Here is a 14,280-nt window from a genome sequence, read left to right as displayed (position 1 = left end):
AACATGGGCTCAAACTCCCAACACCAAGATCAAGAGTCATACACTCCACTGACTGAGACAGCCTGGCACCCCAGGGCTCTGGTTTCTTTTCTTTTTTTTTTTTCTTTTGAGTTTATTTTTGAGAGAAGGAGCAGGGAGAGAGACAGAGAGAATCTCAAGCAGGCTCTGCACTGTTGGTGTGGAGCCTGACGTGGGGCTCGAACCCACGAACTGTGAGATCCTGACCTGAGTCTGGGCCAAAATCAAGAGTCAGACACTTAACTGACTGAGTCACCCAGGTGCCCAGGGCTTTGATTTTTGAAGCAAACATCAACTTCCCATCTAAGCCAGCTCTGAAAAGGGCTTCCTACTTTCTTCCTTTGCTGGAAGAAGCAACTTTCACAAGATGATGAAAGCATCATATTATAATTGTGTAATGGGGCTCCTAGTATTCCCACTCCATAGGCCATCCCAAACCAAACCCATCTCCAACAAGTGACTTGGTAGAGAAGTCTTTGGTGATGTCCACTTTCATATCCAAAATAGCTTTGGGTGACCCCAAGACCACCTTTATCATGAATATCAATGGGGCAGTTGAATACTCATGAATATGTGCCACTATGAAGGATTCACTTCTGCCTGGACTGAGGCATTGTTGGGACAGACACAGCTACAGGGTGCCTCCCAGTCCACACCTACAAGATAAACAGTCACTCTCTCCCAATACTCATAAGACCTGGTTCTTCAATGGCAAATACTGACCACATGTCAGGCAGGGATCAGTGAACAATCATGGTCACAGGCTTAGAGCTCTTTGGTACTAAACTCAAACCAACTGGGTCAACCATAAGGAAAAGTAAATGAGAAAAACAATAGGTCTCGAACCCAGAACCATGGCCCTTTTTTTTTTTTTTTAAGTTTTTATTTATTTATTTAGAGAGAGAGAGCATGCAAGCAGGAGAGGGGCAGAGAGAGAGGAAGATAGAGAGAGAGAGAGAGAGAGAGAGAGAGAGAGAGAATCCCAAGCAGATTCCTCCATATCAGCACAGAGCCTGACAAAGGGCTCAAACCCACGAACCATGAGATCGTGACCTGAGCCAAAATCAAGAGTGGGACACTTAACTGACTGAGCCACCTAGGGGCCCCAGAACAGTGGCCTTTTTAGTGCTGCACTCCCTCAAGACAAACTTATTCTAAATAGGCAGACACCTAGCTAGGCCTGTAACAAGATAATGACAGCAGGTGGAGTATAGGCATGGGGGGACGGGATTGTTCAGAAAAGGAATTATATTCCTGTAATTCTTGGTTAGAAGAGGAAAGAGTTTTCTCAAAGAAAAAGTATTCTAAATGAACATCAGGCATCATGGGTACAATGAAATACTCTCTGTATTAAATACTGTTTTGTGATTTAGGAAGTACTTTTTCCCCACAGGAAAATTACAGTTAAAGCTGAAACACCGAACTTAAAGAACTTCAGAATCCTGAATATTTGTGAACTGAAAACTTGCTTTGCTAAAAAAAGGACTGACATCATCTATCAGTCCATCGTTTGAACAGCTCTTCTGGCTGGAGATAAAAACAACTGAACTTGCAAACATTTTAATGGAAAACAGAATCAGTAAGGCAACTCTTACCCTCCCCCACCCCCTACCTTCCTGTTGAGCAGTTGCCTTATGCCAGTTTCAAGCAACTGGTGGTTATACTCACGACTTCCCTGTACTTTCCTCGGGATAATTATCATCGCACACTAACTGTACTTATTGAACTGTCTGCCTGCCTCACCCACCCCCCCCCCACTAGAATGGGGGTCTTCTGGGGGGAAAGGGGCTTTGATTTGCCCACCACGGTAGCCCCTGCTAAGCAAATAGTAGGCATCATTAAATATGTGCTGAATGAAGGAGTAGTAAAATGAGGGCTCACAGTAGATACTAATCAAGAATTTGTGAATGAAACGCCTTTAGAATATTGGGAGAGGTAACTGATGTCATTAAATGGGCCATTTAGGCTGGCAAAGGAAGAGTAACTCTTGCCTGGCAAAGTGTATCTATAGCGACCTTGAGCATACTAAACCCACATTTTTGGGCTGGGGTGGGCAAGCAGTGTGGGAGAATTTTGTAAAGAAATGATTCTACTTTATAACTGAATCTTATACATTGTAGATGACATTATTCAATTTATAGTAGTCTCAGCCCGAGGCTGGCCTCTGGCAGAATGACCCAGCAGAACCTGAACGGGGGAGAAATAAACCCCATGCACGGAAAGCACCTGGAACAGAAAGCCTCCTGGAATGCAGGAAAAGATGGTAGGTAAGTGGACACCCAGAACTGAAGGAGGCCGCTCTAGGTCGGACCTTCGTCAGCGTCAGCGGCGACCGGGGCTCACTGTGTGCTCTAGATTCCAAGGTGACAGAGCCGCAGGTGAGTAACAATTCCGTCACGCGTTCACGACGTTGTCCCAGGTAACCGCAGAACCCAGCATCCGCTACGATTAACCAGCTCGTCGGCGGATAAAGTACCACCCCCCCCCCCCACTCCCTCTCCCACTGGAGGTGGCAGGTGGGTGGGCCTGGCGGAACAGCCCCAGGGGGCAGGCTCTGAGGCTGGGGCGGGCACCAAAGACCAGGCCTGATGGCGACCTGGTGCTGGGGCCCAGGCCGGCCCTCGCGCGGGACGGGGGCAGGGGGCTCGTGTCCCCTCCCTCCCCCCGGGGTTTGCAGAGCCTGGGCGACCGGCCGGGTCCCTCGGGGGATCCGCGGGAGGCGGGGCAGCGGGGCGCTGGGGGTGGAGGGGGACTCACCTGCAGCAGCACGGCCAGCAGGAAGCACAAGTACATCTGGTAGATGCCCATCTCCCCCACCGCCTGAAACGCCTCCTCCACCTCCATGGCGGCCCCGGCCCGGCGGCCCCGGCTCGGCCCGGTGGCGCGGAGCGGGAGCGGGAGCGGGGGCCGGGGAGGGGAGAGAAGGGGTGGGGCGGGGGCGGGGGCAGAGCCAGAGCCGGCGCGGGGGCGGCGCGCGTGCGCGGGCGGGGCGGGGCCGGGAGGGGGCGGGCACGGGGCGCGGGGCGCGGGGCTGCGCGTCGGGGATCTGGGTGGGAGAGGGGCTGGCGTGCGCGCAGCTCGCGGGGCGAGGGAAGAGGAAGTGGGCGCGGGCTGAGACATCCGCGGCGATGGAGAAACTCGGAAACGGCTGCCAGTCGGATCCCCGGCCCTGCTTGGGGCAGGGGCGCGATTACCGGGCGACCTGGTGGCGGCTCGGCATTGTTTGTCCTTTTGTATAAATCGGGGGGCTGGGGGGCGTGCCAGAGCCTTCGGAGAAGAGGGCTGGCCGGCCTTTCTTTCTGGTCCAACGCTGCGCTAGCGCTGTGGGGGTCACACGTAAACACATTCTTGCAAAGCCAGGAGACTCATTTGCAAATAGAAATACGCACGAGGTACAAAGGAAATAAAGAGCCAAGGTTAAGCTGTGAGACTGGAGATGATGGATGCCAAGGTGTTTGTAGGATAAGCAGCACTTGCCAGGCGGGAAAGGTGGAGGAAGAAGAGGCAGGGCGGAGAGAGGGGTCGCCCACCTTAAGTCCCCTCATTCCTGCATCTCCTGAGGTTGGTTTTAACAGCTGCCTAGTATTCCCTGGTCCAGGCCATGACCCTCAATACATTGTGAACAGAAGAGGTGACCAGCTAATGTTTTACCTAAGCTTTCACATCTAAAAGAGTGCGATAGGCCTAAGTCTTCTTTTCTTCCTACTGTCCCTGTTTGCATTTGGCATTAAGATCATAGCAGCTTAGCAAAATGAGTTGGAAATGTTTGGTATGACTCTCCTTTAAACCATCTGGATTGGCTTGTCTTGCCGGGGCGAACCCCTGTATTACAGAGATACATAGAAATATCAGATATATTTTTATGGCTTTCTGTTCTTAAATTACTTGTATTATTTAAAAAATGCTTCTATTTTAATCGAGATTTTTTTTTTTTTGGTTTTGTAATTAACTTGTTCATCTTGTTCTCATAGGGTTTTATAAACTCATGCTCTAGTTGCATTGATGCTCTGTTTTTCATTCTTAATATTGTTTATTTTTATCGCTCATTCTTATCCATCATGCTGGAGTTTCTCTATTCTTTCTTTATTTTTTTTAATTTTTTCTCTATTCTTTTTTTAAAGAACCAGTTTTTATTTTATGGTTTTTCTTCCTGTGTTTCTTTGTTTTCTATTTTGTGGATTATGTGAATTCTTTTCACCCTTACTTACTTTTGTTACTCTGTATTTCTTTTTTAGCTACATGACTTGAAAGTTTAGCTTATTTGCTTTAAATTTTACTTTTCTTTTTAATGTTTATTTATTTATTTTGAGACAGAGGGAGAGAGAGAATCCCAAGCAAGCCCTGTGCAATCAGAGCCTGACAGGGGGCTCGATCTCACGAACTGAACCATGAGATAATGTTCTGAGCCAAAACCAAGAGTAGGTGGCTTAACTGACTGAGAAACCCAGATTCCCCTAATTTTACTTTTTAAAGAATAATTACATTTCAGGCTATGCATTTCTCTTTGCTCTGTCCTATAAGTTTTGTCATGATGTGGTTTCTCTTGTCTTTAGTTCTGAATATTCCATGATATTGTAATATACTCTTCAAACCACTAAGTTATTTGTTAATGCTTTCTCCCTTCTTTTCTTTTTTTTTAGTTTCCAAGTAAAGGTTATTGCTATTTTTAAACCATCCTTTTATTGTTGATTACTAATTTAAATACTTTGTGAACCAAGATGATATTAAATCTTGGAAATTGCTTGAGGTTTCTTGTGACCAAGAATGTGGTCATTTTAGAAAAATGGACTGAATGTACTGAAAATAGTCTCCATTTGCTTGGGTGCAAGATTCTCTATATATTAGATCAATCATGTTAATTATATTCAAGTAATGTGTATTACTACTGGATATATCAACTTTTAATAAACATGTCAAAATCTTCCAAAATGTTTATTGTTTTTGAGTTTTTATCAAGTTCTCTTTTTATTTCTGTAGGTACATAAAAGGACCAATTGAATCATTCCTCTTGTGATAAAATAGGTTTCCTCTTTTTAATGCTTTTGTCTTCATTTTTATTTTGTTTGATATTAATATTGCAACATCAGGGTTTTTAAATATTATTTTCCTTGTAGTCTTTTTCTTTTCATCCTTTTGTTTTTACTATGTTTTAGAAATGTTTATGGAGGGAGGATTTTTTGTCCATCCACTTTGATAGTCTTTGTCTTTTAACATGTGAGTTAAATCCATTTATATTTATTGTGAGTAATATATTTGGAATTTTTTTCTACCATTTCATTTAGTGTTTTCTGTTCACCATCTTCTTTTTTTTTTTTTTTCTTCTTGGCCATCTGTTGGAGTCTAAAAGCCATTTGCATCCTGCCTTTCTCTGTTTTTGCTATTTTAGAGACCTACAGGGTGCATTATTATATTATTATTATTAATTTGGTAGTTACACTTACATTTTTTAACATCCCCATAACTACATACTGTTCTATAATGTTTATAGTTATTTAACATGCCTATTTTCTTTTCAAACTCATAGGAACCTACACAAGATTCTGAAGGAGTTCAGAACAAGTCTCCCTAAAATGTGTCACTTTGGCATGTTGACTATTTTAGCTGAAGGCAATAAAGGCACAGCAGACTCAAGAAATATTTTCCCCTCCTTTAAACTACCTAAAAGAATTTAGATAGGAGACCTGGTTACTAAGAGATAGTTTTTTTCATTCATTCTTTCTTTTTTTTTTTTTTTTTTACTGTTTATTCATTTTTGAGAGAGAGAGAGAGAGAGAGAGAGAGAGAGCATGAGCAGGGAAGCAGCAGAGAGTGGGAGACACAGAACTCAAAGCAGGCTCCAGACTTTGTGCTGTCAGCACAGAGACCTACACAGGGCTCAAACTCACAGATTGTGAGATCATGACCTGAGCCAAAGTCGGGTGCTTAACCGACTGAGCCACCCAGGTGCCCCAAGAGATAATTTTTTATCTGAAAGACTTATCTATAATGTAGGACAAACATCTAATTACCAAACAACTCCTCTTCATATTGTCCTATGAATCACCCTTCACCCCTTTGAAGCCCCAGCCCCGATCCCATTCCTTAGTTCAGGATAGCATATAAGCCCCAGTTGCCTCGCTTGTCCTTGGATCTCATATTCATATTCCCTGTAGGTGTGAAATTAAATGTTTTTCTCCTGTTAATCTCTCTAATTATTAGACCAGCCAGAGAATCTAGAATGGTAAAAGGAAATTTTTTTTCTCTCCCATAATTCTAAGAAAGCTTTATCTGAGAAAACATAGGAGAACATAAAGATGTTACATATGCTGGAAAACTTTTTTAGGTGACTCAAGAAGTTACTGCTGTGGTGCTAAAACATGGATGGGGAAGATTCATGTGAAGTATTTTAATAAAAACCTTCCATTGTTAAGAAAAATTATCCTGCACTTGGAAATAATAAGAAAGCAAGAAGAGAACCGTGTGTGTCCTTTCAATGTGGTAATGAAGCGTTGTTTAACAGGCCCACCCTAGGATTATTTAATTCTGTAAAAGAACTGACTTGTGTTTAACTTTGTATTTACTGTGGATTAGAGTCCAGAGACTACGTGTTTACATGTAAATTTGTAGATTTTTGTTAGGGATAGGTGTAAATGATTATGTTCAATAGAAAAGATAATCCATTATTTAATTATCCTATAAAACATTAGCTTGTTTTATATCAAATTTAGAAATTCTATTTTAATGTTCTTTTTTTTTTTTTTCTGGGAATTACAAGTTCCTCAACTGCTCTTAGAACGAGCTTTACCATAGTACTGGTCCTTTCACCAATTAAAATAAAATCTTTGACACAGGTTCATTCTCTATTGGTAAGAGGGTTATATTTTTAACTTTTGGAAGTTTTTCTTTGACATCATCCTGTATGAGAATGAAAAAATAATAAATTAATATTTATATGATAGCTAAATAATGTGTCGAGTAGAAAGAGGGTGATTTCATCTTACTCTCTTAAAGTTTATATATTAATTTTTCTTCTATTGGATATTTATGCTAAAAGCAGCTGGCTATTATGAGAAAAGAAAGTACAACCTGGGGGTTGTCAGAAATGAGGTCTGATGGGTTGATAAAGGCCAGGTATGCAGTGCTAAGCAGCTTGAACTTTTTCCTACGAGTGATGGGAACCACTGAAGTGTTTTAAGCTGGAGTAGTGTGATTTTTAACAGATGATTTGGTAGAAGTATTAAAAGCATGTAACACCAGTTGTGAGGGCCCAGGCAAGACCCAACGAGGGCCTGAGGGCTTAAACCAGAATAGTAATAATATAGATGGAGAAGTCAAGTCAAATTTAAAGTAAAATTTCAAAAATTGATAGCGACTGCATTTTGCACAGGCAAAAGAGAAGTCACGAATGACTCCTATGGTTCTGGCCTTGATGACTGGAAAAATGGAGATGCTATTAACTGAGATAGGGAACACAGAAGGTGGAGTAGGTTGGTAGTGGTGGGCTGCAGGGCCTATAATAGGAATGGTGGGGCTGACCAGCATTGCTCTTTTAAATAGTCGTTGCCCCTTTAAGATCCTGCCCTTCCCCCTTAACCCACCCAGGTCCCTGCTGGATTTTCTTGCCCTAATTTACAGTCAGCGCCAGAGCTTCTGAGCATGCGCTGAAGAAAGAGCTGGCCTAATTAAAGCTCTCCTGAGGCTCAAGGTATTGCATCTGTGGCTCTTAGCAAAGAGTTCCATTTTGAGAGCATATTTTCCCCATCGGACTATTCTTTTCTCATTTTTCTTTTTCTTAAGCCCTTTCCTCCCATAATTTTATAGTACCTGGATCTTTCTTTTAGCACTCAGGAGTAATGAGCATCTTGGGTTGTTGTTGTTGTTGTTGTTTTTTAAATAATAAAAAATTAAAATAATGTTTAGAATAGGGTGTCTATCAAATACATACTGTTTGGGATCTGAGAAGAAAAAGGGTAAACTTTATCTGGTAAATTAGATAAAGCTTTGAAGCAAATAGACTTGATCATTATAACCTTTTTTTTAACATTATTATTATGAAAGCTGCACACCTAACCACTGTATCATGTCTTCTGCTTTATTGGTAATCTGATGTCCCAGAAGGTTACTGAAATTTGGTGTGCAAGATAACAGACTTCACATATGTCAAGTGTTGCTTCAGATCCTTGGCAATCAGTGTTGCAGACCTACCTAAATGTACCAAGAATTACCATCTTTTTTAAAAATCTGAAGAACATTTTTCCTTTTGCATAAACCTTCATGCTGTGCTAACCCTTCATTTTTAGTATTTCACAGCAACAAACTTTAATAAAGATAGCCAAAGTACAACTACCTCTGTCAACATTCAGTTGATAGAAACACAGCAAATACGTTGGGAATAGCCAGATCACAAGGAAGCCTTCCTCCTGGGAGGAAGGAGCACGAGGGCCAAGGGAAGAGAAGCAAAAAGAAAATGGAATTGGCAGTGAAAAGGACATGTCTCCATCGGTTGACTAAACTAACAACTCTCCCAAACTAACAACTCTCGTTCAAAAACCATCCGTGAGTCAGTGACAAACATATACTAAAATAAATCTAAATTAATGTGGAGAAATTGACCATTCCCATGTCTTAAACCTTAGCAATAAAACAAAAGAGGATGAATAGAGTGAGGTCTAAAATGAAGAAGGTTGTGGAAGAGGGATATGAAATATGAGGGAAATTAGCCATTAAGTATGTTTGAATTTAGGTAGTAGAGTGTTTTGCTTGCTAAGAGCCCAAGTTTCCATGCTGTCCCAAGAGGCACTAAGCTTAGATAGTAGGACATTCACTGAATCCAACAAATTCATTCTTGAGTGCTCAATTTTAATGGAAATGTCCATATTGTTGTGCCTGTGGTTGCTACTATTCCTTCCATGGGAGTTCTCCATCAAGGGAATACAGACCAAAATGATGAATTTGCTTTCCGCATGGGGGGGATACACTGGGACTGCATTCAGTAGGATGGATGAAAATTTACCCTCTACCAGACAAATGCTTCCAAGTTGCCCAGGATTAAAATCTGGAGGCCATGGGAACTGTCTAAACCACCTTTGCTGTTGAGTATTGCATAAAACTGATGATAACCTGCATATCGAGAATTCTAGCTGCAACTGGGCCTTCCAGTTAAAACGAGCAATTGACATTGCTTTCAGATAATAGGAAGTCAAAGTAGACTTCAGAGAACCAAGTGTGACACACTTGATCTACTCAATCTCAGGAGAGGTCATCAATCCTAAACCATTCTGAAAATGCAAGTATTAGGTTCATTCAGCAAGCTGGCTTGAGCAACTCCTCCCTACTGGGCATTGTTGTAGGTGTGAGGAATGAGGCATTAAACCATCGGAGCCTCTCCCTCTCCCTGGATGCTTGCATTACAGAGAAGACTTCCTTCTTGGCTGCAGTTCTGGATGGCACGGGTGGAGGAGGAGTTGGCAACTATGGAAATTGCACACTTGCTGCATTATCTGAACGTGAAATCAACTCCAAATCCAAACATAACAATGTGAACCAATTAGAACATAAGCAAAGCTTTACAATCCAGCCCATCTTCTCCAGTCTATCATTCAGCCTATGGGCTCTTGTCCCTGTGTTTATCTGCTTTAAAAAGAACGTAGCCAAGGGCACCTGGTTGGCTTAGTCAGTTGAGCATCCGATCTTGGTTCAGGTCATGATCTCATGGTTCATGAGTTCAAGTCCCACATCGGGCTCTTAAAAAAAGAAAAAAAAAAAAAGAAAAAGAAATTAACCAAATCTTGTTATCTCCCAATAGTGAAAGTCACGTAGTGGAAAGTTGCAATAATTCACAAATTCACAAAAAGAATCTGCATGATCTTCGGAACGAAATGAATCCCTGGTTTACTGGCACACAGCTATTCTGAGCCAAAAGATCATAATGCATTTGAAAGAATATAAACTCCTCTTCCTCAGTCTTCATTTGCATGAGAAGAGTATCTTATCCTTAGCCAAACAGAGCAAATCAGGTCCTCCAGTCAATTACCTATTCTAGCACAAGATTTTGAATATTATCGGTTTCATTTTCCACTCCTACCAGGGCTTGAGATGCATCCTTCACCATTTTTTTTTTTTTGTCATGTGGCCTTTTGCAAATCTAATGGAAGTGAATGGTTTTTCTCAAGAAAATGAGGGTGCACTCATACACATACTTTGAACATTGGTTTTTTTTCAAATCACTGAATCCAACCCCGACATGATAGATATGATGAATTAGGGCTACCAGAGGTTATATAATACGTTTAAAATGATTAAGGAACATAGCGAAAGTCCACAGTTGGTAGAGCAGTGGATGAAAACCAAGTTCTCAAAAGTTTGGGCCTTTTTGTTTTTTAAAAGTACCAGAGACCCCTCTCGGATTATAGGCCCATCTCTAAACAATGTTTTTCTCGCGTGGAAATATTAATATAGAACAACATTATCTTTGTAACATATTTGCACTCTGATTCCTTTGTAAACAAGAGTAAATGTGCCCCCAGACCCACAATGATTTTAAGGTTGGGGCTTTAGCTGAATAGGGCCTTCCCTGCCTGTCTCCCAAGCGAGAGACTCTAGTCGGGCATATGTGATAACTCAGCCCCATGATTGCAGCCACACACACACACACACACACACACACACACACACACACAGAAGAGTTCTCATCTGTTGTGTTGGAAGCTGAAGAATGGAGTAGTGTTGTAGTTTTCCTTTGTGGATTATTCCTTCCTCAACAGCCATTCTGCTTTTGACCTGAAAAACTGGGCCACAGAGATCCTGCACCATCAGGCATGTTTCTTATTGGGCTGTGAATGTCTGGCATATGGCTAATTACAATTTACACCTCCTGAAGTCTTCTGACAATCCACTAAAGGCTGTTGTGTCTCTTTGGTTTACTGTTCGGGGCACTTTTTGCAGACAAAGCAGCAAACGGTTCTTTGGGAGGTAATTTATTTTTAAGTTTTCACGTATTTATTATTTGAGAGAGAGTGTGTGTGTGCACGCACGCGTGTAAGAGCTGGAAAGGGCAGAGAGAGAAAGGGAGAGAGGGAACCCAAGCAGGCACAGTGCTATCAGTGCAGAGCCCAACTCGGGGCTGGATCTCACGAACCATGAGATTGTGACCTGAGCTGAAACCAAGTGTCGGACACAATCGACTGAGCCACCCAGGCGCCCCTTGGCGGTACGTTTTAATTTCAGTTGATGACGGAAGATGATGACTTCTGTCTGGGTTGTTAATGGTGTGTTCTCAGCCTGGTCTGTTAAGTGCCTATGTCTCTACTGATGTGTCATTGTCATTACAGTGTCCTGGTGACCAGCTTTCCTCTTCTTCTGTCTTCCTCTCAGACCTGTCCATGGGGGGTAAAATGAAGATGTAATACAAGTGAAAGAAGGCAGGAGTTTAGAAGCAAAATGTCTATGGCATAAAATAAAACAATACAAATGATAAGAGAGATATCTGCATAAAGATACCTGAGTTGTTTTGAGTTTATGTTTTTATTTTTTTAGTTTATATTCATTTTGAGAGAGAGTGTGTGCATGCGAGAGAGTGGGGGAAGGGCAGAGAGAGGAAGGGAGGGGGAGAGAGAATCCCAAGCAAGCTTCCGACGAAGGCTCAATCCCACAAGCTATGAGATCATGACCTGAGCTGAAACCAAGAGTTAAATGCTTAACCGACTGGGCCACCCAGGCGCCCCTTATTTTTTATTTTTATCCCTGTTTTTTCCTGCTGCATGTTTGTGGGAGAAAAACGTGCTCTGTTGCAAGGAGATGGGTATCTCTTTGAACAACACGTAATGGAAAGATATGTCCTCAAAGTTAATTTAGTTTTTAATTTGTGGGATATGAAAATACAAGCTGATAACTAGACATCACTTAAGCAGAGAGGTTTCCTCTTCAGTGGAGTGGCTGGCAGAGGGAGGAGGCATTCTGATGGAGATGTTCTATTTGAAGCTGGATGTAGAAGGCCAGGATGGATTTAGTCCCAGGGCTCTCTTCTGGCCCTGCCAACAGGTGACCAGCTGGCACCAGATATAAGCATGACAGCTTGGTGCACTCAACTGAGCCCCCCGTTTCTATTTTCCCTCATCCAGGGAATAGCTAAAAACACGATCTCTAATTCCCTTACTGGCATGGGGCAGTACAGAAATAAATGAGTTTTCAGTTAAAGATTTGAAATAAAAATATGGCCAACCAGTTAGAATTTTAAAGTTGAAGCTTTGATACTCGCGTTTTAGGAACTGAGCGATCTATGAACCAAAGTAATGTGGGGCCCATCCATTCTCTACCATAGAACACACTTGAAAAGGCTGACGACATGAGAGATTGAAAATTGAACATTTGAAATTTCAGCTTTGATGGCAATGTTTATGGGATGAGTATCTTTCTTTTTTTTTAAGTTTATTTATTTTTGACACAGAGAGAGAGCAGGGGAGGGGCAGAGAGAGAGGGAGAGAGAGAATCCCAAGCAGGCTCCACGTTGTCAGCACAGAGCCCAGTGCAGGGCTCAATGCCACGAACCATGAGATGACCACCTGGGCCGAAACCAAGAGTCGGACACTTCACCGACTGAGCCACCCACGTGCCCCGGGATGAATATCTTCCTGAGAGGCCCACATCTCCTTGATGGGGATGCAGAGCTAGGAGAGAAGATTCAGCCCTTCTCCCTTTCCCCTAAATTGCCTGATTTGACCTAGAATCAGCATAAACACAATAAAGACTCACAAGTATTTCAAATGAGCTCTTGAACATTGATGTTTTCCTTTTCGTTAATCTCTCTTTTAAATGTTAAGGGTATACCTTAAAAAAAAAAAATGCCCTTAAAGCTCCCAAAGGATGGTTAAAAGGAGGGAAAACAAACAAGGAAAAAAGATAATACGGCCAGCAATTACCAAGAGCTCTGCGGTAATAGGCTCAGAACTGTTAGACCTCAGGTTCAGATGGGCCATGAGGCAAGCACACCCGAGACGCGTGCAACCTGGTGGTCCTTTCTGCCCTAGCCATCCGCTCTGTGCTCAGGGACCAGGAAGTCCTACACCTTCCACAAACAATGTCAACTCTGCGCAAAAGCGCGCTGGAGCTCTGTCACAGTCATGCCCGTCTGCCGGCTTCCGCAGCACCTGCAAGGTCATTTTAAACTTCCTTCATTATATACGGTATGTTCCCCAAGATAGTTCTAAAATTCTTCCATACCGAAAACCAAAGTAGAAATTTACATGAAACAACATCTTTTATAGAAAGGGGCCACAGGGATAGTTACAGCTTGGGGGGGGGGGGGCGGTGGGGAAGTTTTCTGAAAAAGAAATCCTGATATGATTGTTTATATGTTCATTTTTTATATCTTCCACTTCTCATTACGTGTATGTTTTCCTTTGGACTCATGGGCATATTTATAATAACTTTTGAAGTCCTTGTCTGCTAATCTGCCAGTTCTGTTGTCTCTTCCGTTCTGGGTTTGTTGGCATTGATTGATTTTTTTTCTTCTTCTTCCTGATTATCGGTCCCAATTTTCTGCTGTTCCTATATAGTAGTTTTTTATTGGATTCTAGAAATTGTGAATGTTTGTTATTGAGCACTGGAGTTTGTCTTAGTTCAAGCGTATTAGATTTTATTCTAGCAGGCCGTTAATCTGTTTGTGCATCGGCTGGACATTTTGAAGCTTTTTTGGAGTGGGTTTGGGGCAGCCTTCACTACAGGGCTAATTTAGTCCTCCTGCAAAAGCGTGACTCCTCTGAAGCATCTAGTGACTACGTCAGGTGTTCACTGTAATCTCTTCACACCAGTTTGGCTTTTGCCTTTTCTGTACCCTGGAATTGTTTTTAATGGGAACACAATAACTTTTTTTTTTTAGAGAGAGAGAGAGAGAGAGAGAGAGAGAGCGTACTAGTGGGGGAAAGGGGGAGAGGGAGAGAGAGAGAATCTTTTCTTATATAAAATGTATTTATGTATTTTGAGAGAGAGAGAGAGAGAGAGAGAGAGAGAGAATGAGCAGGGGAGGAGCAGAGAGAGGGGGAGAGAGAGAATCCCAAGCAGGCTCTGCATTGTTGGCACAGAAACCAATGCAGGGCTTGAACGAACCATGAGATCATGACCTGAACTGAAGTCAGATACTTGACCCTGTGCCACCCAGGTGCCCCAAGAGAGAGAATCTTTTTTTTTTTTAATGCTTATTTATTTATTTTGAGAAAGAGAGAGAGAGAAGGGGGCAGAGAGAGGGGGAGAGAGAGAATCCCAAGCAGCCTCTGTGAGATCACGACT

The 14,280-nt window shown here is 42.4% G+C and overlaps 1 protein-coding gene across 1 annotated transcript in view; it reads right to left on the bottom strand.

The window, feature by feature from the left end:
• The window catches only part of SLC22A15 (solute carrier family 22 member 15), an 81,353-nt gene extending 78,437 nt beyond the window's left edge, over positions 1-2,916 (bottom strand). Inside the window, exon 1 of the mRNA XM_042953564.1 lies at positions 2,776-2,916. Within this exon, the coding sequence (XP_042809498.1) occupies positions 2,776-2,862 (87 nt within the window). The 5' untranslated portion in view covers positions 2,863-2,916. The remainder of the gene's footprint in view (positions 1-2,775) is intronic.
• Between the last annotated feature and the right edge of the window lie 11,364 nt (positions 2,917-14,280).

The sequence above is a fragment of the Panthera leo genome, chromosome C1, assembly GCF_018350215.1.
Source record: "Panthera leo isolate Ple1 chromosome C1, P.leo_Ple1_pat1.1, whole genome shotgun sequence".
Lineage (NCBI taxonomy): Eukaryota > Metazoa > Chordata > Mammalia > Carnivora > Felidae > Panthera > Panthera leo.
The sequence above is the reverse complement of the archived record's forward strand: the minus strand, read 5'-3'. Positions and strand labels throughout refer to the sequence as shown.